This window comes from Engystomops pustulosus, chromosome 5 (genome assembly GCF_040894005.1).
Source record: "Engystomops pustulosus chromosome 5, aEngPut4.maternal, whole genome shotgun sequence".
NCBI lineage: Eukaryota > Metazoa > Chordata > Amphibia > Anura > Leptodactylidae > Engystomops > Engystomops pustulosus.
The window spans coordinates 4,494,057-4,518,628 of NC_092415.1; the positions used below are offsets into that span (position 1 = coordinate 4,494,057).

The 24,572-nt window shown below is 49.5% G+C and overlaps 2 protein-coding genes across 2 annotated transcripts in view; one reads left to right on the plus strand and one right to left on the minus strand.

Annotated features, from left to right (window-relative positions):
* Positions 1-588: 588 nt before the first annotated feature.
* LOC140132373 (uncharacterized) lies at positions 589-3,541 on the minus strand. Its single transcript, XM_072151060.1, has 3 exons — positions 1,716-3,541; positions 1,334-1,429; positions 589-1,255 (listed from the first exon to the last, which is right to left on the minus strand). Exons 1-3 carry the CDS (start codon positions 3,161-3,163, stop codon positions 1,204-1,206), a joined length of 1,596 nt encoding a protein of 531 aa, XP_072007161.1. The 5' UTR covers positions 3,164-3,541; the 3' UTR covers positions 589-1,203.
* A 2,289-nt stretch (positions 3,542-5,830) lies between these two features.
* LOC140132375 (cytochrome P450 2C20-like) overlaps positions 5,831-24,572 on the plus strand; it is a 56,262-nt gene continuing 37,520 nt past the window's right edge. The window contains exons 1-2 of the mRNA XM_072151064.1: positions 5,831-5,847; positions 22,994-23,177. Coding sequence (XP_072007165.1) covers positions 22,995-23,177 — 183 coding nt within the window. The 5' untranslated portion in view covers positions 5,831-5,847; position 22,994. The remainder of the gene's footprint in view (positions 5,848-22,993; positions 23,178-24,572) is intronic.

Here is a 24,572-nt window from a genome sequence, read left to right on the forward strand (position 1 = left end):
ATAACAGAGAGTAATAGATTGTATCCCCCCTGTACAGTCTCCTCTCCCCGGGGTGTAATGGCTGATAACAGAGAGTAATAGATTGTATCCCCCCTGTACAGTCTCCTCTCCCCGGGATGTAATGGCTGATAACAGAGAGTAATAGATTGTATCCCCCCTGTACAGTCTCCTCTCCCCGGGGTGTAATGGCTGATAACAGAGAGTAATAGATTGTATCCCCCTGTACAGTCTCCTCTCCCTGGGATGTAATGGCTGATAACAGAGAGTAATAGATTGTATCCCCCCTGTACAGTCTCCTCTCCCCGGGATGTAATGGCTGATAACAGAGAGTAATAGATTGTATCCCCCCCTGTACAGTCTCCTCTCCCCGGGATGTAATGGCTGATAACAGAGAGTAATAGATTGTATCCCCCTGTACAGTCTCCTCTCCCCAGGATGTAATGGCTGATAACAGGGAGCAGTAGATTGGAGGTGGTGTCCTGGTAATGTGACTTGTAGGTATAAAAAGGAGGATCCTGAGTGCGGAGACATCACAGCGCAGTCACAGGTGAGAAGGACGAGGGGCAGAAAATTGTGAATTAGATTACTCACCGGTAATTCTATTTCCGTTAGTCCACCATGACGGCCCAACCTGGAGGATGCCCCTTGACCTCTGCAGGGACAGGAAGAAGAGAGGTTAAATGCTCCCCCCCTTGCATCCTCCCGCCAGTGATTACAAAATAACCATGCTGAGGAAGATACAACCAGATTTATTTAGTATGTTTGCTCCACATACAAAGGAAAATTATCTGGAAATAACAACACAAAGAAAGGAATAAATCCAGCTGGGAGGGAAAATATATAGGCCGTCATGGTGGACTAACGGAAATAGAATTACCGGTGAGTAATCTAATTCACAATTTCCGCTTCGTCCCCCATGACGGCCCAACCTGGAGACTTACAAAATTAGTAAGCTTTTTTAGGGAGGGATTACAGCCTGTAACACCTTGCGTCCAAATGATAGGTCTTTTGACAAATGCAAGTCCAGCCTATAATGCTTGGAGAATGTCGTGGATGAAGACCACGTTGCAGCTCTGCAAATCTGATCTAGTGACGCTCCTCTTCTTTCCGCCCAAGAAGTGGACATAGCCCTGGTCGAGTGAGCTCGGATTCCTGCTGGTATCAGGCTTTTCTGTAGGTCGTAACATGAGGCAATTGCCAGTCTCAGCCATCTTGCAATAGTCGCCTTCGACGCCTTCCTCCCCTTATTTTTCCCCTGAAATTGGATGAAAAGGTTAGAGTCAATACGCCAGGCCTCTGTAATCTGTAGGTATTTTAGGACAGAACGTCTTACATCCAAAGAACTCCATTCGCGTTCTCTTGCCGAAGAAGGGTTCTCACAGAAGGAGGGTAGGATAATCTCCTGATTCCTATGAAAATCGGAAACCACCTTGGGAACAAAATTTGGATCCAACATCAAAACAATTCTATCATCTAGAATTTTCATGTAGGGTTCCCTAATCGATATAGCCTGAAGTTCACCTTACCTTCTAGCAGAAGTGATGGCTATCAGGAAAACTGTCTTAAGTGTCAGGTTTTTAACACAGGAGGAATCAATAGGTTCAAATGGTTCCTTCATTAAGGCATTCAAAACTAGAGTTAAGTCCCATGCTGATGATTTTTTGACAGTCTGAGGCTTTAACCTAGAGGCAGCTTTAATAAATCTCTTGACCCACCTGTGCTCGATGAGAGGCTGGTCGAAGAAGACACTAAGCGCCGACACCTGGACCTTCAGGGTGCTGGTAGACAAACCCAACTCCAAACCCTTCTGAAGAAATTCAAGCACCTGCAAAATATTAAGGTTAGCTTGGGAAGGTGGACTGTCCTTACAGAAGGAACAGAACCTCTTCCATATCTTATGATAGATGGCAAAGGTGACTGGTTTTCTACTTGCCTTCAGGGTCTTGATGACTTCAGATGAGAGTCCCTGAGAGCTTAAGAAGCTGGATTCAGGATCCAGGCAGACAGCTGTAATTTCCCTGGGTTTGGATGATGGATTGGACCCTGATGTAGAAGGTCCTCTGATGGCGGAAGAATGACTGGATTCTCTGGTGACATCTTCTTCAAGAGTGGGTACCAGCTTTTCTTCGGCCAGTTCGGGCAGATGAAGATGGCTCTGGTATTTTCCTGAAATATTTTCCTCAGGACCCTGGCGATCAGGGGAATTGGGGGGAAGGCGTAGACTAGTGGAATGTCCCAGGAGTGAGAGAAGGCGTCCAGCCGTTCCCTGTTCTCCCCTTTTTCCAGAGAAAAATAATGCAGGCATTTGGTATTCTCCCTTGTTGCGAACAAGTCCACTAGAGGATAACCCCACAAAGATGTTAGCCCCTGGAAGATCTCCTCCTTGAGGCTCCACTCGTTTGGTAGGATCTTTCTTCTGCTTAGAAAGTCTGCCCTTGAATTCTCCGTGCCCTTTAGATGAGTGGCAGAAATTGACAGAGTGTGTTGTTCTGCCCACGAAAATATTTTCCGAGCTAGGGTACTCAGGAGAGGAGACCTGGTTCCTCCTTGTCTTTTTATGTAGGAGACCGTAGTTGTATTGTCTGATAGAATTAGGAGGTGTTGGTGGGCAAGAAGAGGAGTGTTCGCGCTGAGTGCTTCCCATACTGCTTGCAACTCTCGGAAATTTGAGGATCTTCTTGTAATCTCCTCTGTCCAGGTACCCTGGGAAAATTGCTGAGGCATCACTGCCCCCCAGCCCCTCTGGCTCGCGTCTGTCTGGATTGGGATGTAAGGGCTGTTTGACCAGAAGATCCCTTTCCTCAGATTTCCGTCTTCCAACCACCATAGCAGGTCCTCCTTGACGGCAGGTGGGATTGGGATTTTCCTGTCCAGATCCTCCCGTTTTCTGTTCCAGGATCTTAAGATCCATCCCTGGAGTATTCTGGAATGGGCCTGACACCAGGCTACCGAGGAGATGCAGGCTGTTAGGGAGCCCAGAATCTTCATAGCTTCTCTGATAGAGATCACTGACTTTCTCCTGAACCTTGTTATCAGATCCTTGATGTGGTCTCCCTTGTCCTGTGGAAGGAACGACATTTGGTAAACTGAGTTCAGGTTTACACCCAGGAATTTCCTCACAGTAGCTGGGGAAAGTTCTGACTTCTGGTAGTTTACTATCCATCCCAGTCTTTTTAAGGTTTCTAGGGTGAGATCTCTGGAGAAGAGTAAGCTCCCCCTGTCTTGGCCAACAATAAGCAGGTCGTCTAGGTACGGGACGATCAGTACGTCCTGTAGTCTGAGAGACGCCACCACCTCTGCCATCACCTTTGTAAAGGTCCTTGGTGCAGAAGATATTCCGAAGGGGAGTGCACAGAATTGAAAGTGTAGTGTAGCACCCTCTGGAGACAAGACAGAAAACCTTAAAAACCTTTGTGAGAAATGGTGTATAGGGATGTGATAATATGCATCCTTTAAGTCTATAGTGCACATTAATGCATCTTGGTGAATAATGTGTGTGGCTGATCTTACCGACTCCATCCTGAATTTCCGGTAGACGATGAACTCGTTGAGACCTCTCAGGTTGATAATTAGTCGGTTTGTGCCATTCGGTTTCTTTACCAAAAAAAGAGAAGAGTAAAAACCGGATTTCTCTTGATCCTGTGGAACAGGTATAATCACTCCAGAAGACAAAAGAGAAGCTACTTCTTGCCATATTAAGCTGTGGGACGTAAGTGACATGGAAGGTGAAGGTGGCATATATTTCGTAGGGGGAAGTCTGAGGAATTCGATGTTGTAACCATGCAGTAATATATCTAAGACCCAGGGATTTGAAGTGACCTTTGTCCATTCTCCTCTGAATCTTAGCAACCTTCCCCCTACGATGGCATCATTGTTTTTTGTTTCTATTAGGGTCTGTTGGGGTGGAGAACAGAAACCCTCTCCCTTTACCTCCTTTCGGGTAGCTCCAGCGTCCTCTTTTCCCTTTATCCTTGTAGGAATCCTTTTTGAAGTCCCGAAAGGGCTGCTTCTTGGGTAATGATCTCTCAGGAAAGCCCTTTTTCTTATCTGATGCTCTCTCAAGTATAGCATCCAACTCTGGGCCGAACACAAACTCCCCTGAGAAGGGAAGACTGCACAGCTTTGCCTTGGATCTGATGTCCCCGTTCCACTGTTTTAGCCACAGCGCCCGTCGGGTAGAGTTAGTAAGTGCTCCCTCCTTTGAAGCGAAACGAATTCCCTCGGCGGCAGAATCTGCGAGGAAGGCTGTTGCAGATTTCAGCAAAGGAAAGTTCTCCAAGATAGTTGATCTCGGAGTCCCCTCCTTGATGTGGGATTCCAACTCATTCAGCCAGTACAGCAAGTTCCTTGCGACTGAGGTGGAAGCTAAGTTAGTTTTCAGACTGAGCATGGAGGTCTCCCAGGCCTTTCTCAACAGGGAGTCAGACTTCCTGTCCATAGGGTCCTTTAATTGGGCCGCGTCCTCAAAAGGAAGATCAGTCTTTTTTACTATTTTGGTAACTTGCACATCCATCTTTGGACAAGTGTCCCATACTTTAGACTCCTCGGGCTCGAAAACAAGTCTCTTTTTGAAATTTTTGGACACGATAACCCTTTTTTCTGGCTCTTGCCACTCCTCAGAAACCAGCTCCTTTAACGTGTCATTCAGGGGAAACACCCTCTGGCGTTTTGCCTTCAGTCCCCCAAATAGTTCCTCCTCTTTAGATCTAGGGGGAAGAATCTCCTCGATTTCCAAGGTCTGTCTAATTGCTTTTAAGAGACCATCGAGTTCCTCAAACTGAAGCAGATGACGTGAATCTTCTGTTTTTTGTGAATCCGTAGGATCATCATCTTCTACGTATGAGCAAGAGGGAGCTTCAGAATCATCCCCCCCCTCAGATATAGAAGAATCCGGCTCCACTCTAGGTTTCTTACTCGGTGGAGGCCTGGACGTAGCAGCGGCCACTGAAGAGCTTATTTTCTCCTCGATAAACCCTTTTAATTCATCTAAGAATGATGTCTTTTCCTCTCTCATAAAATTGTCGATGCAAGACTTGCAAATCGGCTTTTTGTATGAGTCGGACATAGAGTGGGCACACATGTTACACTTTCTAAGCCGGCTTTTCTCGGGTTTTTCAGACCTGCTCGTCTTATCCCCTTTATCCTCCTTGCCTTTCGCTTTAGACCCTTGGTCTTTCTCCTGAAAGGGCAAGCGGAGGATAATAAATGACCCGCTATTTTACACACAGTAAAAACCCAAACCTGCACAAGAATCCCACTTACAGAAACCGGAGGATGCAGGAGGGTAGGGTCTGCCTCGTCAGCCATCATAAGAGCCGTGGAAGCGCACAGGAAAATTTCAGAAATACACAGCGCAGGAAACCAGTACCGCAGCGTCACACACAGATCTTAGACCTGAGATCAGCGTGACTACCTGCTCCAGGTGACGTTAAATACCTTAATGGGGAGCCCATCCCCCTGTAGAATTCCTCTGCGCCGCGCTCCCGTTCCCAGGGATGCATTGCGGTCCTGTGAGCCGCCACTTCCGGTCGCGACCGGAAGTCGTCATCGGACCTCGGGGGACGCCAGGAAATGTAGTTTTTTCGGCCGCCGCGCGCTCACACACGGATCGCGGGGATTTAGCCAGCCAGGACTACCCGTAAGTTTACTTCGTCCCCCCCCCCCCCTGGAGGAGAGAGGGCACCTCTCTTGTCCTGCCTCGGCAGGGACAGGAAGAACACTGGCGGGAGGATGCAAGGGGGGGAGCATTTAACCTCTCTTCTTCCTGTCCCTGCAGAGGTCAAGGGGCATCCTCCAGGTTGGGCCGTCATGGGGGACGAAGCGGAAACATAGAACATCAGCAAACAGGTGCAGGTTCCCTCCTGGGAAAGTGATGGCCTCGGGGTCTCTGTCTGGGTTGTCTCTGTCCCAGGGTCTCTGTCTGGTTTGTTTCTGTCCCAGGGTCTCTGTCTGGTTTGTCTCTGTCCCGGGGTCTCTGTCTGGTTTGTCTCTGTCCCGGGGTCTCTGTCTGGTTTGTTTCTGTCCCGGGGTCTCTGTCTGGTTTGTCTCTGTCCCGGGGTCTCTGTCTGGTTTGTCTCTGTCCCGGGGTCTCTGTCTGGTTTGTTTCTGTCCCGGGGTCTCTGTCTGGTTTGTCTCTGTCCCGGGGTCTCTGTCTGGTTTGTCTCTGTCCCGGGGTCTCTGTCTAGTTTGTCTCTGTTCCAGGGTCTCTGTCTAGTTTGTCTCTGCCCTGGGGTCTCTGTCTGGTCTCTCTCTGTCCCAGGGTCTCTATCTGGTTTGTCTCTGTCCCGGGGTCTCTGTCTGGTTTGTCTCTGTCCCGGGGTCTCTGTCTGGTTTGTTTCTGTCCCGGGGTCTCTGTCTAGTTTGTTTCTGTCCCGGGGTCTCTGTCTAGTTTGTCTCTGCCCTGGGGTCTCTGTCTGGTCTCTCTCTGTCCCAGGGTCTCTATCTGGTTTGTCTCTGTCCCGGGGTCTCTGTCTGGTTTGTTTCTGTCCCGGGGTCTCTGTCTGGTTTGTCTCTGTCCCGGGGTCTCTGTCTGGTTTGTCTCTGTCCCGGGGTCTCTGTCTAGTTTGTCTCTGCCCTGGGGTCTCTGTCTGGTCTCTCTCTGTCCCAGGGTCTCTATCTGGTTTGTCTCTGTCCCGGGGTCTCTGTCTGGTTTGTCTCTGTCCCGGGGGTCTCTGTCTGGTTTGTCTCTGTCCCGGAGGTCTCTGTCTGGTTTGTCTCTGTCCCGGAGGTCTCTGTCTGGTTTGTCTCTGTCCCGGGGGTCTCTGTCTGGTTTGTCTCTGTCCCGGGGGTCTCTGTCCCGGGGGTCTCTGTCTGGTTTGTCTCTGTCCCGGGGGTCTCTGTCTCCTTTGTCTCAGTCCTGGGTTCCTGTCTGGTTCGTCTCTGTCCCGGGGTCTCAGTGTAGTTTGTCTCTGTTCCGGGGTCTCTGTCTGGTTTGTCTCTGTCTAGGGGGTCTCTGTCTGGTTTGTCTCTGTCCCGGGGGTCTCTGTCCCGGGGGTCTCTGTCTGGTTTGTCTCTGTCCCGGGGGTCTCTGTCTCCTTTGTCTCAGTCCTGGGTTCCTGTCTGGTTCGTCTCTGTCCCGGGGTCTCAGTGTAGTTTGTTTCTGTCCCGGAGTCTCTGTCTGGTTTGTCTCTGTCTAGGGGGTCTCTGTCTGGTTTGTCTCTGTCTAGGGGGTCTCTGTCTGGTTTGTCTCTGTCTGGATTATCTCTGTCCCGGGGTCTCTGTCTGGATTATCTCTGTCCCGGGGTCTCTGTCTGGATTATCTCTGTCCCGGGGTCTCTGTCTGGATTATCTCTGCCCCAGGGTAACAATGTAAACATCACGCTGACATTTTGTGTACATAAACCATGTATTAATACAATGTGATGTAAATGAGTGCAGCCTATCACACACAGAGGGGGGGAGCTTAGTATCACACACAGAGGGGACGCTTAGTATCACACACAGAGGGGGCGCTTAGTATCGCACACAGAGGGGGCGCTTAGTATCACACACAGAGGGGGCGCTTAGTATCACACACAGGGGGGGCGCTTAGTATCACACACAGAGGGGGGCGCTTAGTATCACACACAGAGGGGGCGCTTAGTATCACACACAGAGGGGGCGCTTAGTATCACACACAGAGGGGGCGCTTAGTATCACACACAGGGGGGGCGCTTAGTATCACACACAGAGGGGGGCGCTTAGTATCACACACAGAGGGGGCGCTTAGTATCACACACAGAGGGGGCGCTTAGTATCACACACAGAGGGGGCGCTTAGTATCACACACAGAGGGGGGCGCTTAGTATCACACACAGAGGGGGCGCTTAGTATCACACACAGGGGGGGCGCTTAGTATCACACACAGAGGGGGCGCTTAGTATCACACACAGAGGGGGGCGCTTAGTATCACACACAGGGGGGGCGCTTAGTATCACACACAGAGGGGGCGCTTAGTATCACACACAGAGGGGGGCGCTTAGTATCACACACAGAGGGGGCGCTTAGTATCACACACAGAGGGGGCGCTTAGTATCACACACAGAGGGGGCGCTTAGTATCACACACAGAGGGGGGCGCTTAGTATCACACACAGAGGGGGCGCTTAGTATCACACACAGGGGGGGCGCTTAGTATCACACACAGAGGGGGCGCTTAGTATCACACACAGAGGGGGGCGCTTAGTATCACACACAGGGGGGGCGCTTAGTATCACACACAGAGGGGGCGCTTAGTATCACACACAGAGGGGGGCGCTTAGTATTACACACAGGGGGGGCGCTTAGTATCACACACAGAGGGGACGCTTAGTATTACACACAGGGGGGGCGCTTAGTATCACACACAGGGGGGGCGCTTAGTATCACACACAGAGGGGACGCTTAGTATTACACACAGGGGGGGCGCTTAGTATTACACACAGGGGGGGCGCTTAGTATCACACACAGAGGGGACGCTTAGTATTACACACAGGGGGGGCGCTTAGTATCACACACAGGGGGGGCGCTTAGTATCACACACAGAGGGGGCGCTTAGTATTACACACAGAGGGGGGCGCTTAGTATTACACACAGGGGGGGCGCTTAGTATCACACACAGAGGGGACGCTTAGTATTACACACAGGGGGGGCGCTTAGTATTACACACAGGGGGGGCGCTTAGTATCACACACAGAGGGGACGCTTAGTATTACACACAGGGGGGGCGCTTAGTATCACACACAGAGGGGGCGCTTAGTATCACACACAGAGGGGGCGCTTAGTATCACACACAGAGGGGGCGCTTAGTATCACACACAGGGGGGGCGCTTAGTATCACACACAGAGGGGGCGCTTAGTATCACACACAGAGGGGGCGCTTAGTATCACACACAGGGGGGGCGCTTAGTATCACACACAGAGGGGGGGAGCTTAGTATCACACACAGAGGGGGCGCTTAGTATCACACACAGAGGGGGGCGCTTAGTATCACACACAGGGGGGGCGCTTAGTATCACACACAGGGGGGGCGCTTAGTATCACACACAGAGGGGGCGCTTAGTATCACACACAGAGGGGGCGCTTAGTATCACACACAGAGGGGGGCGCTTAGTATCACACACAGAGGGGGCGCTTAGTATCACACACAGAGGGGGCGCTTAGTATCACACACAGAGGGGGCGCTTAGTATCACACACAGAGGGGGGCGCTTAGTATCACACACAGAGGGGGGCGCTTAGTATCACACACAGAGGGGGCGCTTAGTATCACACACAGAGGGGGCGCTTAGTATCACACACAGACATACCTCCCAACCGTCCCGTTTTGGGCGGGACAGTCCCGTTTTTTAACCCTTGTCCCGCCTGCACGGACCGTTAAGTGAAAGTCCCGGTTTTTTTGAGTTTTCACGGATTTTTCCGTTTTGTCCCGCCCCCGAGTCCCGCCCCCCCGAGTCCCGCCCCCGAGTCCCGCCCCCGTCCTGCTCAGGATACAGAGAAGCCAGGGGGCGGGGTGCAGCGTCCTCCTCCTCTCCAGCTCCCGGGCTGTCTGCTGCAGAGCCGGCACCTCCCCCATCCCCTCCCCTGGGAGGCAGAGCCCTCCCTGTCCTCAGGCTGCCACTTGCAGGCACATGGATGGATGGATGGATGGAGCAGTGCAGAGTGTCATGTTCTCTGCACTGCCCCTGCACAGCAGCCCCAGGGGATCATCCTCCGTGCAGGCAGGAACTCTCCAGCTCTGCTACATCAATGGCTCCCTGCCCCCACCTCCTCCTGCTCCTCACTGAAGTTCGTCTGATGAAGCAGAGCCGAGTGTGTGCAGCTGCTGCAGTGTGATAACAGGTACTCTACAGTGACTGCAGGCAGCAAAGGGTTAAACACTTTCCTCCATAGACCCCCTGCCCCCATCCCTAACCCCCCCAGTGCCCTTCTATTCTGCTTTTATTGTACCATATACTTAATCCCTTAACCCCTTAAGGACGGAGGGTTTTTCTCTCATTTCTCGCTCTCCAACTTCAAAAATCCATAACTTTTTCATGTTTCCGTGTACAGAGCTGTGTGAGGGCTTATTTTGTGCGTAACAAATTTTACTTTCCCGTAATGTTATTTATTTTAACATGCCGTGTACTGCGAAGCTGCAAAAAATTCCAAATGTGGAAAAAATTTTTTAAAAAACCGCACATGTCACGTTCTTGTGGGCTCAGTTTTTTCGACTTTGACTGTGCACTCAAAATAACACCTCAGCTTTATTCTTTGGTTTGGTGCGATCGCGGTGATACCGGATTTATAGGTTTTATTGTGTTTTAATACATTTTCAAAAATTAAACGCATGTGTGCAAAAAAAAAAAAAAAAAAATTTTTGCCATCTTCTGACGCTAATAACTTTTTCATATTTCGGTGCACGGAGCTGGGGGTGGGGTCATTTTTGGCGAAATGAGCCGACGTTTTCATTGCTACCATTTTGAGGTCTGTGCGACATTTTGATCATTTTTAATTTCATTTTTTATGTGATGTAAAAAGGTGTAAAAGTCGCATTTCGGACATTTGGGCGCCATTTCCCGCCTCGGAGGTCACCGCCGCCCGTAACCGTTTTTATATTTTGATAGATCGGGCATTTTGGGACGCGGCGATACCTAATGTGTCTGTGATCTTTACTGTTTATTATGTTTTATATCCGTTCTAGGGAAAGGGAGGTGATTAGAATTTTTAATATTTTATAAATTTTTTTTATTTTTTCCACTATTTCTTAGACCATCTACGGTACATTAACCCTAGATGGTCAGATCGCTCCTACCATATACAGCAATACTTCTGGCTCATTGTAACGAACCTGCAGAAGCCATGTAGCCTCGTGTCAAAAGAAGACCCGAGGCTACCACAGCAAACGATCGCCGCCCCCGATGACGTTCGGGGGCACAGCGATCGTAAAAAAGACTTTGCCGGCGACAATGACCGACTGCGGTTATTAGCGGTGGGGGTTTCCTGCAACATGCAAAACCCCCCACCTTGTATGAAGAGGACTCAGCCCGTGAGCCCTCTTCATACACTCCTTATACTCTCTGCGTCGTAGAGCTACGGCGCAGAGCGTTAAGGGGTTAAAGGGGTTTTCCCACAAATACAAGTTAGGCTCTATCCATAGGACAGGGCTTAACCTGCTGATGTGTGGGGGTTTCAGTGATGTGACCCCCATAGATCATGAAAACGAGGGGTGTGTTGGGGTCCACATAAGGTCCATGTCATCGCTCTATGACGGTAATGGAGCAGAATGGTCATACACGGCCGCCTGCTCCATTACTCTGACGGAACGATTTTTGCGTTTCCATATTTCACTCCCCACTTTCAAAAATCAATAACTTTTTTAATTTTCCACGTACAGAGCTGTGTGCGGCCTGTTTCTGCGTAACAAATTATACTTCCTAGTGACAGTATTAAATATTCCAGGCCCTGTACTGGGAAGCGGGAAGGAAAATATCAAATGTGTTTTTTATGGCTTTCACTGCGCGCTCAATAGGACTCCTCCCCTTTACTGCGCTCCATAGGACCCCTCCCCTTTACTGCGCTCCATAGGACCCCTCCCCTTTACTGCGACAACGAGCATGTCTCCCCCCCCTAGACAACAAGCATGTCCCCCCCCCTAGACAACGAGCATTTCCCCCCCTAGACAACGAGCATTCCCCCCCCCCCTAGACAACGAGCATGTCTCCCCCCGACTCCTAGACAACGAGCATGTCCCCCCCCTAGACAACGAGCATTTCCCCCCCCCCCAGACAACGAGCATGTCTACCCCTGACCCCTAGACAACGAGCCTGTCCCCCCCTGTGGCTGCGTGCCCTTTTTTGTGTGTTTGTGTTATTTTTGTCTTCCAGGACCGTGCCTGCTGTGGACTGCTTCGGATTCGAAGGATTACGTCTATGACCGACATTTCTAACAAATAAAATGGTCAACGAGGGTGTGTCTGCGTCTTTTGTTCAATAAAATTTTCTGAAAACGGTGTGATTATTTATTTTTTTGCGACACTCTTCATAGTTTGCCGTAGTAGTGGTGCCGGCTAGGTGACGGTGCTCATTACTAAGGGCTGGCCTTAGTGTTTGCCTTAATTTTTTTGGCAAATTTACACTAACGCCCATACCATTACCCCGGTACCCACCGCCACCAGGGGTGCCGGGAAGAGCCGGGTACAAACCAGTACCTGACCGTCTATAGATGGTCAGGTGCTGGGGCGGCCGCAGGCTGTTATTGTTGCGCTGGAATAGCCCCCTAACAGTGGCCTATCCCAGCTCAGTAATGGCTGCTGCTGCTGCTTTTTTGTATCAGGCTGATTTGAACAATAGGGGGCACCCCATGCCGTTTTTCCCCCCATTTTTTTGTAAAAATGGGGGAAACAGCCTGGGAGCCCCATTTAAAGGGGGAACCCCACGCATATTTTTGTCAAAAATTTGAAGAAAAAACGGCATGGGGTGCCCCTATTTTTCAAATCAGCCTGATACAATAAAGCAGCAGCAGCCGCCATTACTGAGCTGGGATAGGCCACTGTTAGGGGGCTATTCCAGCGCAACAATAACAGCCTGCAGCCGCCCCAGCACCTGACCATCTATAGACGGTCAGGTACTGGTTTGTACCCGGCTCTTCCCGGCACCCCTGGTGGCGGTGGGTACCAGGGTAATGGTATGGGCGTTAGTGTGAATTTGCCAAAAAAATTAAGGCAAACACTAAGGCCAGCCCTTAGTAATGAGCACCGTCACCTAGCCGGCACCACTACTACGGCAAACTATGAAGAGTGTCGCAAAAAAATAAATAATCACACCGTTTTCAGAAAATTTTATTGAACAAAAGACGCAGACACACCCTCATTGACCATTTTATTTGTTAGAAATGTCGGTCATAGACGTAATCCTTCGAATCCGAAGCAGTCCACAGCAGGCACGGTCCTGGAAGACAAAAATAACACAAACACACAAAAAAGGGCACGCAGCCACAGGGGGGGACAGGCTCGTTGTCTAGGTGGGGGACATGCTCGTTGTCTAGTGGGGGACATGCTCGTTGTCTAGGGGGGGACATGCTCGTTGTCTAGGTGGGGGTACATTCTCGTTGTCTAGGTGGGGGTACATGCTCGTTGTCTAGGGGGGGTACATGCTCGTTGTCTAGGGGGGGGTACATGCTCGTTGTCTAGGGGGGGGCATGCTCGTTGTCTAGGGGGGGACATGCTCGTTGTCTAGGGGGGGCATGCTCGTTGTCTAGGGGGGGCATGCTCGTTGTCTGGGGGGGACATGCTCGTTGTCTAGGGGGGGGCATGCTCGTTGTCTGGGGGCGGACATGCCCGTTGTCTGGGGGGGACATGCTCGTTGTCTGGGGGGGACATGCTCGTTGTCTAGGGGGGGGCATGCTCGTTGTCTGGGGGCGGACATGCTCGTTGTCTGGGGGGGGCATGCTCGTTGTCTAGGGGAGGACATGCTCGTTGTCTAGGAGGGCATGCTCGTTGTCTGGGGGGGGCATGCTCGTTGTCTAGGAGGGCATGCTCGTTGTCTGGGGGGGGGACATGCTCGTTGTCTAGGGGGAGTGGAATATGCCCCCCAATTATATACATAAATATACATTGGTGCCAGTGGATGCGTTGAAGGTATGAGCAGTGGCGTGGCCAGGGGGTGTGGTTAGGGGGCGTGGCTAGGTTGTGGCTTCTGTGGGTAAAAAAATCGTTGGGAGGTATGCACACAGAGGGGGCGCTTAGTATCACACACAGAGGGGGCGCTTAGTATCACACACAGGGGGGGCGCTTAGTATCACACACAGAGGGGGGCGCTTAGTATCACACACAGAGGGGGGCGCTTAGTATCACACACAGAGGGGACGCTTAGTATCACACACAGAGGGGGCGCTTAGTATCACACACAGAGGGGGCGCTTAGTATCACACACAGAGGGGGCGCTTAGTATCACACACAGAGGGGGGCGCTTAGTATCACACACAGAGGGGGCGCTTAGTATCGCACACAGAGGGGGGCGCTTAGTATCACACACAGAGGGGGGCGCTTAGTATCACACACAGAGGGGGGCGCTTAGTATCACACACAGAGGGGGCGCTTAGTATCGCACACAGAGGGGGGCGCTTAGTATCGCACACAGAGGGGGGCGCTTAGTATCGCACACAGAGGGGGCGCTTAGTATCGCACACAGAGGGGGCGCTTAGTATCGCACACAGAGGGGGCGCTTAGTATCGCACACAGAGGGGGCGCTTAGTATCACACACAGAGGGGGCGCTTAGTATCACACACAGAGGGGGCGCTTAGTATCACACACAGGGGGGGCGCTTAGTATAACACACACAGGGGGGGAGCTTAGTATCACACACAGGGGGGGCGCTTAGTATAACACACAGAGAGGGGGCGCTTAGTATCACACACAGGGGGGGCGCTTAGTATCACACACAGAGGGGGGGAGCTTAGTATCACACACAGAGGGGGGCGCTTAGTATCACACACAGAGGGGGCGCTTAGTATCACACACAGGGGGGGCGCTTAGTATCACACACAGAGGGGGCGCTTAGTATCACACACAGAGGGGGGGGCTTAGTATCACACACAGAGGGGGCGCTTAGTATCACACACAGGGGGGGCGCTTAGTATCACACACAGAGGGGGCGCTTAGTATCACACACAGAGGGGGGGGCTTAGTATTGCATTGATAGAGACCTTGTTCTAGGTTTCTGCCTTATTTGACATCGTCTTTTAATGTTGTGATAAATGTCTCATAATTATCTGCCTTTATTTCATTAATCGCATGTTGTGATATTTATCTTGGTGCTGGTTAATTTAGTTTAAAATGGCCATCAAAAAATGTTTACATTTTTTTTTAATGTAAAATATTAGTTTGTAAAGGCAGAATAACAATTACAATGTAATAAATGTGTAGATCAGATATAAATAGTTAATCCTTGAAATTAAAGTGCTCACCTGTAATGATGTATATCTATATACATTGCTATATCTAACAAACCCATAGAGGGTGGGATCATTTAAGCCTGCCTTACATCCAGGGTCGGCTCCAGGTATCAGTAGGCCCCTGGGTGACAGAGCCTCAGTGGGCCCCTGGGTGACAGAGCCTCAGTGGGCCCCTGGGTGACAGAGCCTCAGTGGACCCCTGGGTGACAGAGCCTCAGTGGACCCCTGGGTGACAGAGCCTCAGTGGACCCCTGGGTGACAGAGCCTCAGTGGGCCCCTGGGTGACAGAGCCTCAGTGGGCCCCTGGGTGACAGAGCCTCAGTGGGCCCCTGGGTGACAGAGCCTCAGTGGGCCCCTGGGTGACAGAGCCTCAGTGGGCCCTTGGGTGACAGAGCCTCAGTGGACCCCTGGGTGACAGAGCCTCAGTGGGCCCCTGGGTGACAGAGCCTCAGTGGGCCCCTGGGTGACAGAGCCTCAGTGGGCCCCTGGGTGACAGAGCCTCAGTGGGCCCCTGGGTGACAGAGCCTCAGTGGGCCCCTGGGTGACAGGGCCTCAGTGGGCCCCTGGGTGACAGGGCCTCAGTGGGCCCCTGGGTGACAGGGCCTCAGTGGGCCCCTGGGTGACAGAGCCTCAGTGGGCCCCTGGGTGACAGAGCCTCAGTGGGCCCCTGGGTGACAGAGCCTCAGTGGGCCCCTGGGTGACAGAGCCTCAGTGGGCCCCTGGGTGACAGAGCCTCAGTGGGCCCCTGGGTGACAGAGCCTCAGTGGGCCCCTGGGTGACAGAGCCTCAGTGGGCCCCTGGGTGACAGAGCCTCAGTGGGCCCCTGGGTGACAGAGCCTCAGTGGGCCCCTGGGTGACAGAGCCTCAGTGGGCCCCTGGGTGACAGAGCCTCAGTGGGCCCCTGGGTGACAGAGCCTCAGTGGGCCCCTTTGCAGTAAACACAGGAGGCAAATCCTACACCTGCTCCAGGAGGAAGTGACTGAACGATTATTTTTTTTTTTTTGCGCCCCAAAAATAATCGTAATAGTAAACTCCGCGTTACGCAGCGCTGCACAGCCCCAAACAATGATACAAATATTTGTTACCCCGAGAATTCATTTAAAACACCTTTGCCATAAAATTAGGCAAAATAATTGCAGCTGACACAAATTGCACAAAGTTTTGCGCAAAAATGAAACAACAGAGAACAGATTTGCAGAGATAAATGTCCCCCATAGCGTTTCTGTAAATGCAGTATACACATTGCTTTAGACCAGGGCAGATTAGGACTGGACAGATAATCCCGGAGTCTGATGCTGGATGATGGAGACTGATGAGTCCTACTTTGCGCCTCCTATTCATTGGTCTAGTCTGCTGAACCAAAATATTGAATTTTCTGGTGTTGCATTGGTTATTTCAGGCGCAGACACACCCCCTTTTACCAAGGACACGCCCTTTTTTCGTACGAGTCGGAAAACAGCCTAAAATTAGTCTAAAACCTTTCGTGAATGTGATGCACGGCATTTCAGGTATAAATGATTCCAGATTCATACGTCTTCTCCTGGCAATGCTAATGCAGTGTAAACGCGATGTGTGAACCCAACCTAATATTCAATTCACATTGTTTTTACGTAAATGCGCTTTAAAAATCTTGCTCACACGACCACGGAAGATTCCTGGTGCAGTGTAGATGGAAAGGGCTGCGCGCCCGTGACATTGTGACTCGGTTGTGGTGATACATTGGGGCACATTTACTTACCCGGCCCCAGAGTTCACAAAAGTGCATTGTCCGTGTATAATGCGCTGTGCGGGGAGTCACTAAGATCCTGCACCCGATATCCTGCATGTGTCACTTCCCCGCTCAGGTCCCCGGAGTTCACCTTCTTCTTCCTGGTGCATGTAAGTGCATTGTCCATGTATAATGCGCTGTGCGGGGAGTCACTAAGATCCTGCGCCCGATATCCTGCATGTGTCGCTTCCCCGCTCAGGTCCCCGGAGTTCACCTTCTTCCTGGTGCATGTAAGTGCATTGTCCGTGTATAATGCGCTGTGCAGGGAGTCACTAAGATCCTGCACCTCATATCCTGCATGTGTCGCTTCCCCGCTCAGGTCCCCGGAGTTCACCTCCTTCTTCCTGGTGCATGTAAGTGCATTGTCCGTGTATAATGCGCTGTGCGGGGAGTCACTAAGATCGTGCCCCGATATCCTGCATGTGTCGCTTCCCCGCTCAGGTCCCAGGAGTTCACCTTCTTCCTGGTGCATGTAAGTGCATTGTCCGTGTATAATGCGCTGTGCAGGGAGTCACTAAGATCCTGCGCCCGATATCCTGCATGTGTCGCTTCCCTGCTCAGGTCCCCGGAGTTCACCTTCTTCTTCCTGGTGCATGTAAGTGCATTGTCCGTGTATAATGTGCTGTGCGGGGAGTCACTAAGATCGTGTGTCCGATATCCTGCATGTGTCACTTCGCCGCTCAGGTCCCCGGAGTTCACCTTCTTCTTCCTGGTGCATGTAAGTGCATTGTCCGTGTATAATGCACTGTGCGGGGAGTCACTAAGATCCTGCGCCTGATATCCTGCATGTGTCACTTCGCCGCTCAGGTCCCCGGAGTTCACCTTCTTCTTCCTGGTGCATGTAAGTGCATTGTCCGTGTATAATACGCTGTGCAGGGAGTCACTAAGATCGTGCGCCCGATATCCTGCATGTGTCGCTTCCCCGCTCAGGTCCCTGGAGTTCACCTCCTTCTTCTTCCTGGTGCATGTAAGTGCATTGTCCATGTATAATGCGCTGTGCGGGGAGTCACTAAGATCGTGCTCCGATATCCTCCATGTGTCGCTTCCCCGCTCAGGTCCCTGGAGTTCACCTTCTTCTTCCTGGTGCATGTAAGTGTATTGTCCGTGTATAATGCGCTGTGCGGGGAGTCACTAAGATCCTGCACCTGATATCCTCCATGTGTCGCTTCCCCGCTCAGGTCCCTGGAGTTCACCTTCTTCTTCCTGGTGCATGTAAGTGCATTGTCCGTGTATAATGCGCTGTGCAGGGAGTCACTAATATCCTGCGCCCGATATCCTGTATGTGTTGCTTCCCCGCTCAGGTCCCCGGAGTTCCCCTTATTCTTCCTGATCTTGCGACACATTTAGTTTTTTTAAATTCCGCAGTTTGTATGAATCCGTCGGGCTGTCCGGCGACCACGCCCCCGATTTCTGTCGCATGCAAGCCGGCACGGATGCGCCACAATCCTATCACGTGCGCCAAAATCCTGAGGCAATTCAGCGCAAAACGGAAATATTTAGGAACCCCAACGAAAGTGCGGCGTTCGGACCCTTAGTAAATGAGCCCCGATGTGTCAGTATAGTTAACACCCATCAGCCTTTAATCCACAGAGTTAGAGGGTTTTCTGTGCTGTAAGTGGTGTAATAATCTGTGGGAGACACTGGGGCAGATTTACTTACCCGGTCCATTCGCGATCCAGCGGCGCGTTCTCTGCGGTGGATTCGGGTCCGGCCGGGATTCACTAAGGCAGTTCCTCTGCCGTTCACCAGGTGGCGCTGCTGCGCTGAAGAGCATCGGAACGCGCTAGAGTTCACCGAGGCCGGCTGAGTGAAGGTAAGTGCAAGCTCCGCTACACATTTTCCGTTTTTAAATGCGGCAGTTTTTCCAAATACTTCGGGTTTTCGTTCGACCACGCCCACCCCACCCCCCCCCGATTTCCGTCGCACACATGCCGACGCCGATGCGCCACAATCCGATCGCGTGCTCCAAAATCCCGGGGCAATACAGGGAAAATCGGCGCAAATCAGAAATATTCAGGTAACACGTCGGGAAAACGCGAATCGGGCCCTTAGTAAAAGACCCCCATTACATTGGGGCTCATTTACTAAGGGTCGCACGCTGCACTTTCGTCGGACTTTGCACCGTTTTCGGGGATTACACATAGGTATTGAGCAAGTGTCTGCACTGGGATTATGGCGCACATAACCCTTTTGTGCATCTGCGCTGCTTCCATGCGACACAATTTAGGGGACGTGCCATTGGACGGTCTGAGTGGTTCGGATTGAGAGCGGAATTTAACTTTTTAAATTGTATCGCAAGACAATGCACTTACACAGGGTCGGACTGGGGTACCAGGGGCCCACAGGTGAAAATGATTCTGGGGGCCCACCCTACTACTACTACATATAAATACGACCTATATCCATGGTGTCTAGAAATGTGTAGGCATTGGAGGGGGAAGAAGCAGAATATGATATAAAGTTCCGCTTTCTCCTCCCCTCTCTGCTAGTGCATGGCTCTTGGTTTGTAAACTAAGTCTGCAGGGATGACACTAAAGGAAATCCACCATTTGATTTGATGCATTATGAGCCAAATATACCTTGAGAATGCTGTAGCTACACTGATGCAGAAACATATCTTGTTAAATCCCTGTACTTAGTGGTCCTAGAGAACACTGTATTCACTGTGTTGTCCCTGACAGGCAGAAGTAATCAATCGCTGCAAATCCTGCAGCTGCTTTGTATGAGTCACCCAATCAGACTTGGCTTACTGACTCTATAGATAAAGCACTATACATGATAAGAGCTTTTTCATGCTAGAAGTCTAGTCAGTTACTACAGGAATAATCAGAAAGAGGCAGAAGTTTGATCTTTTAACTGACAAAATACAGGACTTCTATTCTTCTACTTTATGTCCAGAAGTGCCATGACTTCCGGCTGCAGAATTTTCAAACAGATGTTTTCAGATTCTGGCAGCACATCTCCACACTGTGCAAGTAAAAATACCACAGTCACTTACAGTATATATAATGTCACCTGACACCTGAAATGTCCCACACTGTAATATTTATCCCCATAACCAAATTGACCACACGTCCCCTCCATTATCAAATATACCCCCATAATAAAACCCACTCTGTGCCGCCTGCATATATCAAAAATTATATTGCGACCCTGAATTTACCATTACTCTATAGCCCTTGAATAAATTATACTGTACCCCTAATAAATTAAAATGTGGTGCCTTCCAATCACCTACTTATTAATTTATACATAATTTCCTGACATTATTTGGTTGTATTATTACATAGAGCCCCCAAAATTATCAAAGGTATCTTGACACATTCAACCCGTTCGTAAGTATAATCCATGTGGTAAGGAGCATGACAAAGTTAGGGAGAAAAGGAGCTTAATGCTCCTCAAATTCAGGCAGTGTAGAGGCATTAATCACACTTCACTTTACACCCCCTCCCTGACTTTTTCATGCTCCTTATCACATGGATTACACTTACATTTTTCTTGCTGCAACAGTACACTCCATTAATGAGTACAAGTAAGGGATGAGGATTACACACTGTACAAGGTAATGAAGCTTGCTTACTACGACACTCCCTGCTGCCAGGTTCCCTTTAACTCCTTAACACTCACTGACGGATATTTCAGTAAGCAAGCTGTTAAGGATTTATGAAGAGGGCTTACAGGGTGCTGCATATTGCAGCAAACAACCATCGCTATCAACGTTTACCCCTTGAATGCCGCCGACATTTACATGGGCGCTGCGATCTTGGTTGAGATTGCTGCTCCCCCTGACGTCATGAGGGAGCAGCGATCGATTGCCAAGGCTGTATGGTTTCTGCAGATTATGGCACATTGTAATAAATCCTTTGCAAAAATGACATATTTTACAATACAGTATATACAAAGGAGAAATACAGACTCCAGAGGGTCTAAAAAAATAAATAACAATTAAAATTTCAAATCACCCCCTTTAAATAGAACTGATACAAAATGAAATAAACAGTAAAAATCACAAGCATGTTAGGTATTGCCGTGTACCTATCTATCAAAATATAAAATGGTTATTGCCAGCAGTGAACCCCATAGTGGAAAATAGCGCCCAAATATCAGAAACGCTATTTTACATGACATAAAGATTATAAGAACAAGCAATCAAAAGGTTGCGCAATCCTCAAAATGGTAGCAGTGAAAATTAAATGAGCTGATCATCAGTAAGAAAAAGTTAATAGCACCAAAGATGGCAAAACAAATTTATTTCTTTTGTATACATTGTTTGAATTTTTGAAAATGTATTTACACAAAATAAATCCTTTATTTACTTGGTATCACCGTGATCGTAGAAAACCAAAGAATAAAGTAGACGTGTTATTTGGAGCGCACAGTTGAAGTCGTAAAAACCGAGCCCACAAGAAATTTTTTTGCCAATTTCACCACATTTGGAATTTTTTTCCAGCTTCTCAGTCCATGGAATTGAATAATAAATAGCATCTCTGATAAGTAAAATTTGTAATGCAGAAAATAAGCCCTCGCACACAACTCTGTACACAGAAAAAAAAAGTTATAGCTTTTTGAGGTTGGGGAGCAAAAAAATGAATGTAAAACGCTGCAACGCTAAGGGGTTAATTGTTTATTTACATAAAATACATTTTATTTATTGTCCCCACCCTTGCAATTTATATACTGTGCCCCTTTCCTCACAGTATTTTTAATCCTGGGCACCCTCTTCCTTCAGTATTTTCTATAGTGCCTCCTCTGTGTGTTCCTTACTGCCCCTCCACATCTCTTCCCACAGCTATTTTCCTCAGTGGAGTAATCCCCCCTCTCCCAGGATTGCCCCCCCACTTTGCATTTTCCATCCTGTCTCCCACAGTCCCCCTGTATTTTCCATTACCCCCCCCCCTTGCCCCCACCCATCACCATGTATTCTTGATACTGCACCCCATTACTTTTAACCTGTATTACCTTACTGGAATAATACTGGAATAATCCACCTCCTGTTCCCCTGCATGTTTAGTACTCCCCCCTCACCCTTTGTAACTTCCATCCTGCATTTTTTATATTGGGCCCTTCCCCCTCCCGTGGTCCCTCTGTATGTCACATGCGGTCCCTCTCCCATCTGCACTTTCCATACTAGGACCCTCACACTGCATTTTTTTATCCTGTCCTTGCATTTTATATACAGGAGGTCCCCCACTCTCGGTCCCCAGCATTTTCTATACTGCTCCCTTCAACTCACATATCGCTGACAGGCCCTCGCTTCCATCTTCTTGCTGCTGCTGGAGCCGCCCGCGCCGACTGGCAAGGGATGCGCGGCAGCGTGATGACGTCACCGCACTGCCGCGCATCCAGGGTCAAAGTGCGGCGTGCGCAGGGGATTTCTCCCGGCCACGTCTCACACAGACGGCAGCTAACAATGCCGGTCTGTGTTAGCAGCCGTGATAGAACTCAGTCGGCCAGTTCCCGGCCGCATTGAGTTCTATTGCGATCGCCGGCAGGGGCATCCTATGGATAGAAACGGAGGCCCCCGACATGGTGTCAGGTGTCAGGGCCCACCGGGGGATTCACCGGTCCCCCGGCGGCCCAGTCCGACGCTGCACTTACATGCACCAGGAAGAAGAAGGTGAACTCCAGGGACCTGAGCGGGGAAGCGACACATGCAGGATATCGGATGCAGGATCTTAGTGACTCCCCGCACAGCGCATTATACACGGACAATGCACTTACATGCACCAGGAAGAAGAAGGTGAACTCCGGGGACCTGAGCGGGGAAGTGACACATGCAGGATATCGGGTGCAGGATCTTAGTGACTCCCCGCACAGCGCATTATACACGGACAATGCACTTACATGCACCGGGAAGAAGAAGGTGAACTCCGGGGACCTGAGCGGGGAAGCGACACATGCAGGAAATTATCACTATGTAGAGTGAATGATGTTGTGCACTTCTGTAGAGAGGTCAGTGGTGTAATAATCTGCAGGATACTATTACTATGTATCAGTATGTAGATGGAGAGATGTTCTGCATGATATTATTACTATGTATCAGTATGTAGAGGGAGAGATGTTCTGCAGGATATGATTACTATGTATCAGTATGTAGAGGGAGAGATGTTCTGCAGGATATTATTACTATGTATCAGTATGTAGAGGGAGTGATGTTCTGCAGGATATTATTACCGTGTATCAGTATGTAGAGGGAGTGATGTTCTGCAGGATATGATTACTATGTATCAGTATGTAGAGGGAGCGATGTTCTGCAGGATATTATTACTATGTATCAGTATGTAGAGGGAGTGATGTTCTGCAGAGCTGATACAATGTTGCCTCCTCCTCTCTCCAGGATGATGAGTGTCCTCCCCGTCTTCTCGGTGGTCGTCTCCTTCCTCCTCTCCCTCCTCTTCCTTCTCACTTTCTGGAGGAAAGACAAGAAATATAAGTTTCTGCCCCCAGGTCCTGCCCCTCTGCCCCTCCTGGGGACCCCCAAATACATCGGTGACCGCGCTGCCTGTAAATACTTCCCGGAGGTAAGTGACTCATCCTCTGAATTATTATTATATGGAGGTATATGGCAGCTGCCTGATCTATACATACCGCCATACTGTGCCTGATCTATACATACCGCCATACTGTGCCTGATCTATACATACCGCCATACTGTGCCTGATCTATACATACCGCTATACTGTGCCAGATCTATACATACCGCCATGCTGTGCCTGATCTATACATACCGCCATACTGTGCGTGATCTATACATACCGCCATGCTGTGCCTGATCTATACATACCGCCATGCTGTGCCTGATCTATACATACTGCCATACTGTGCCTGATCTATACATACCCACATACTGTGCCTGATCTATACATACCGCCATACTGTGCCTATAGCACAACAATGTGCTGTATAAATAAATCCGCCATCCAGAGCCACAATAACATTCCCATACAGCCAGGGCAGCCATCAGGAAATTCGGGGCCCCATACAGCAAAAGTGTCTGGGCCCCAACACACCCCAAAACCGAACAAGCCTCCTGCCCCCCGCAGTGACCTTTCACAAACAGGGTTTGAGGCCTGTTGCTACGACAAGGCACACTCTTCTGGTAGATTGCCAATAGGAGTCATACTATTGAACGTCACGTGCAATTTTTCACATTTTCATAAAAAAAGCTAAATCCTGCTATTGAGGGACCTGCTCAGGTTTCAAGTCACTTTGAGAGGCCTAAATAAAGTAAAACCCCATAAATTACTCCATTATAGAAACTACACCCCTCAACGTACGTAAAACAACTTTTATGAAGTTTGTTAACCCTTTAATTGGTTTACAGGGGTTAAAACAAAATCGGATGCAATTTCGAAATTACATTTTATTTGGCTAAATTAATGTGTTTTTCATAAAATGTACAAATTCTCAGTGGATAAAATTCCAAAACGCTCTTCAAAATTTGATCCCCCATCTCTCCCGCGTATAACAATCCCCCATATGTGGTGGTAACCTGCTGTATGGGCACACGCCAGGGCATTGAGGGGGAGCTGCGCCATTCAGAGCAGATTATGCATTGTCACTTTTTATTGGCTATACAATCTTTATTTTTTTGGCAATTTGGACATTTAAGGGCTTATTTTTTGCGACATGAGATGCACTTTACAAATACTTCATTTAAGTGGGTCTATAGCTTTTCGATGAGATTTTATTAACTCTTTAATGTATGGAGGAAAAGAAAATTGTCAATTTGGGGTTTCTTTTTTTTGTATATTTTGGGGGTCGTACACCATACACTAAAAATACTATAATATTTTCATTCTATAGATTGGCATTGGTACACCATACACTAAAAATACTATAATATTTTCATTCTATAGATCACTACGATTACGGTGATACCTCATTTATATAGTTTTTCATTTATTTTTACAATT

Coding starts and splice junctions, on each gene's coding strand:
- LOC140132373 (XM_072151060.1), bottom strand. CDS start 3,163: ATGGATAGTAAACTACCAGAAGTCAGAACTTTCCCCAGCTACTGTGAG. Junction 1,430..1,715: donor CAGCCTCTCATCGAGCACAG/GTGGGTCAAGAG, acceptor TTTGTTCCCAAG/GTGGTTTCCGATTTTCATAG. Junction 1,256..1,333: donor GCGAATGGAGTTCTTTGGAT/GTAAGACGTTCT, acceptor ATCCAATTTCAG/GGGAAAAATAAGGGGAGGAA.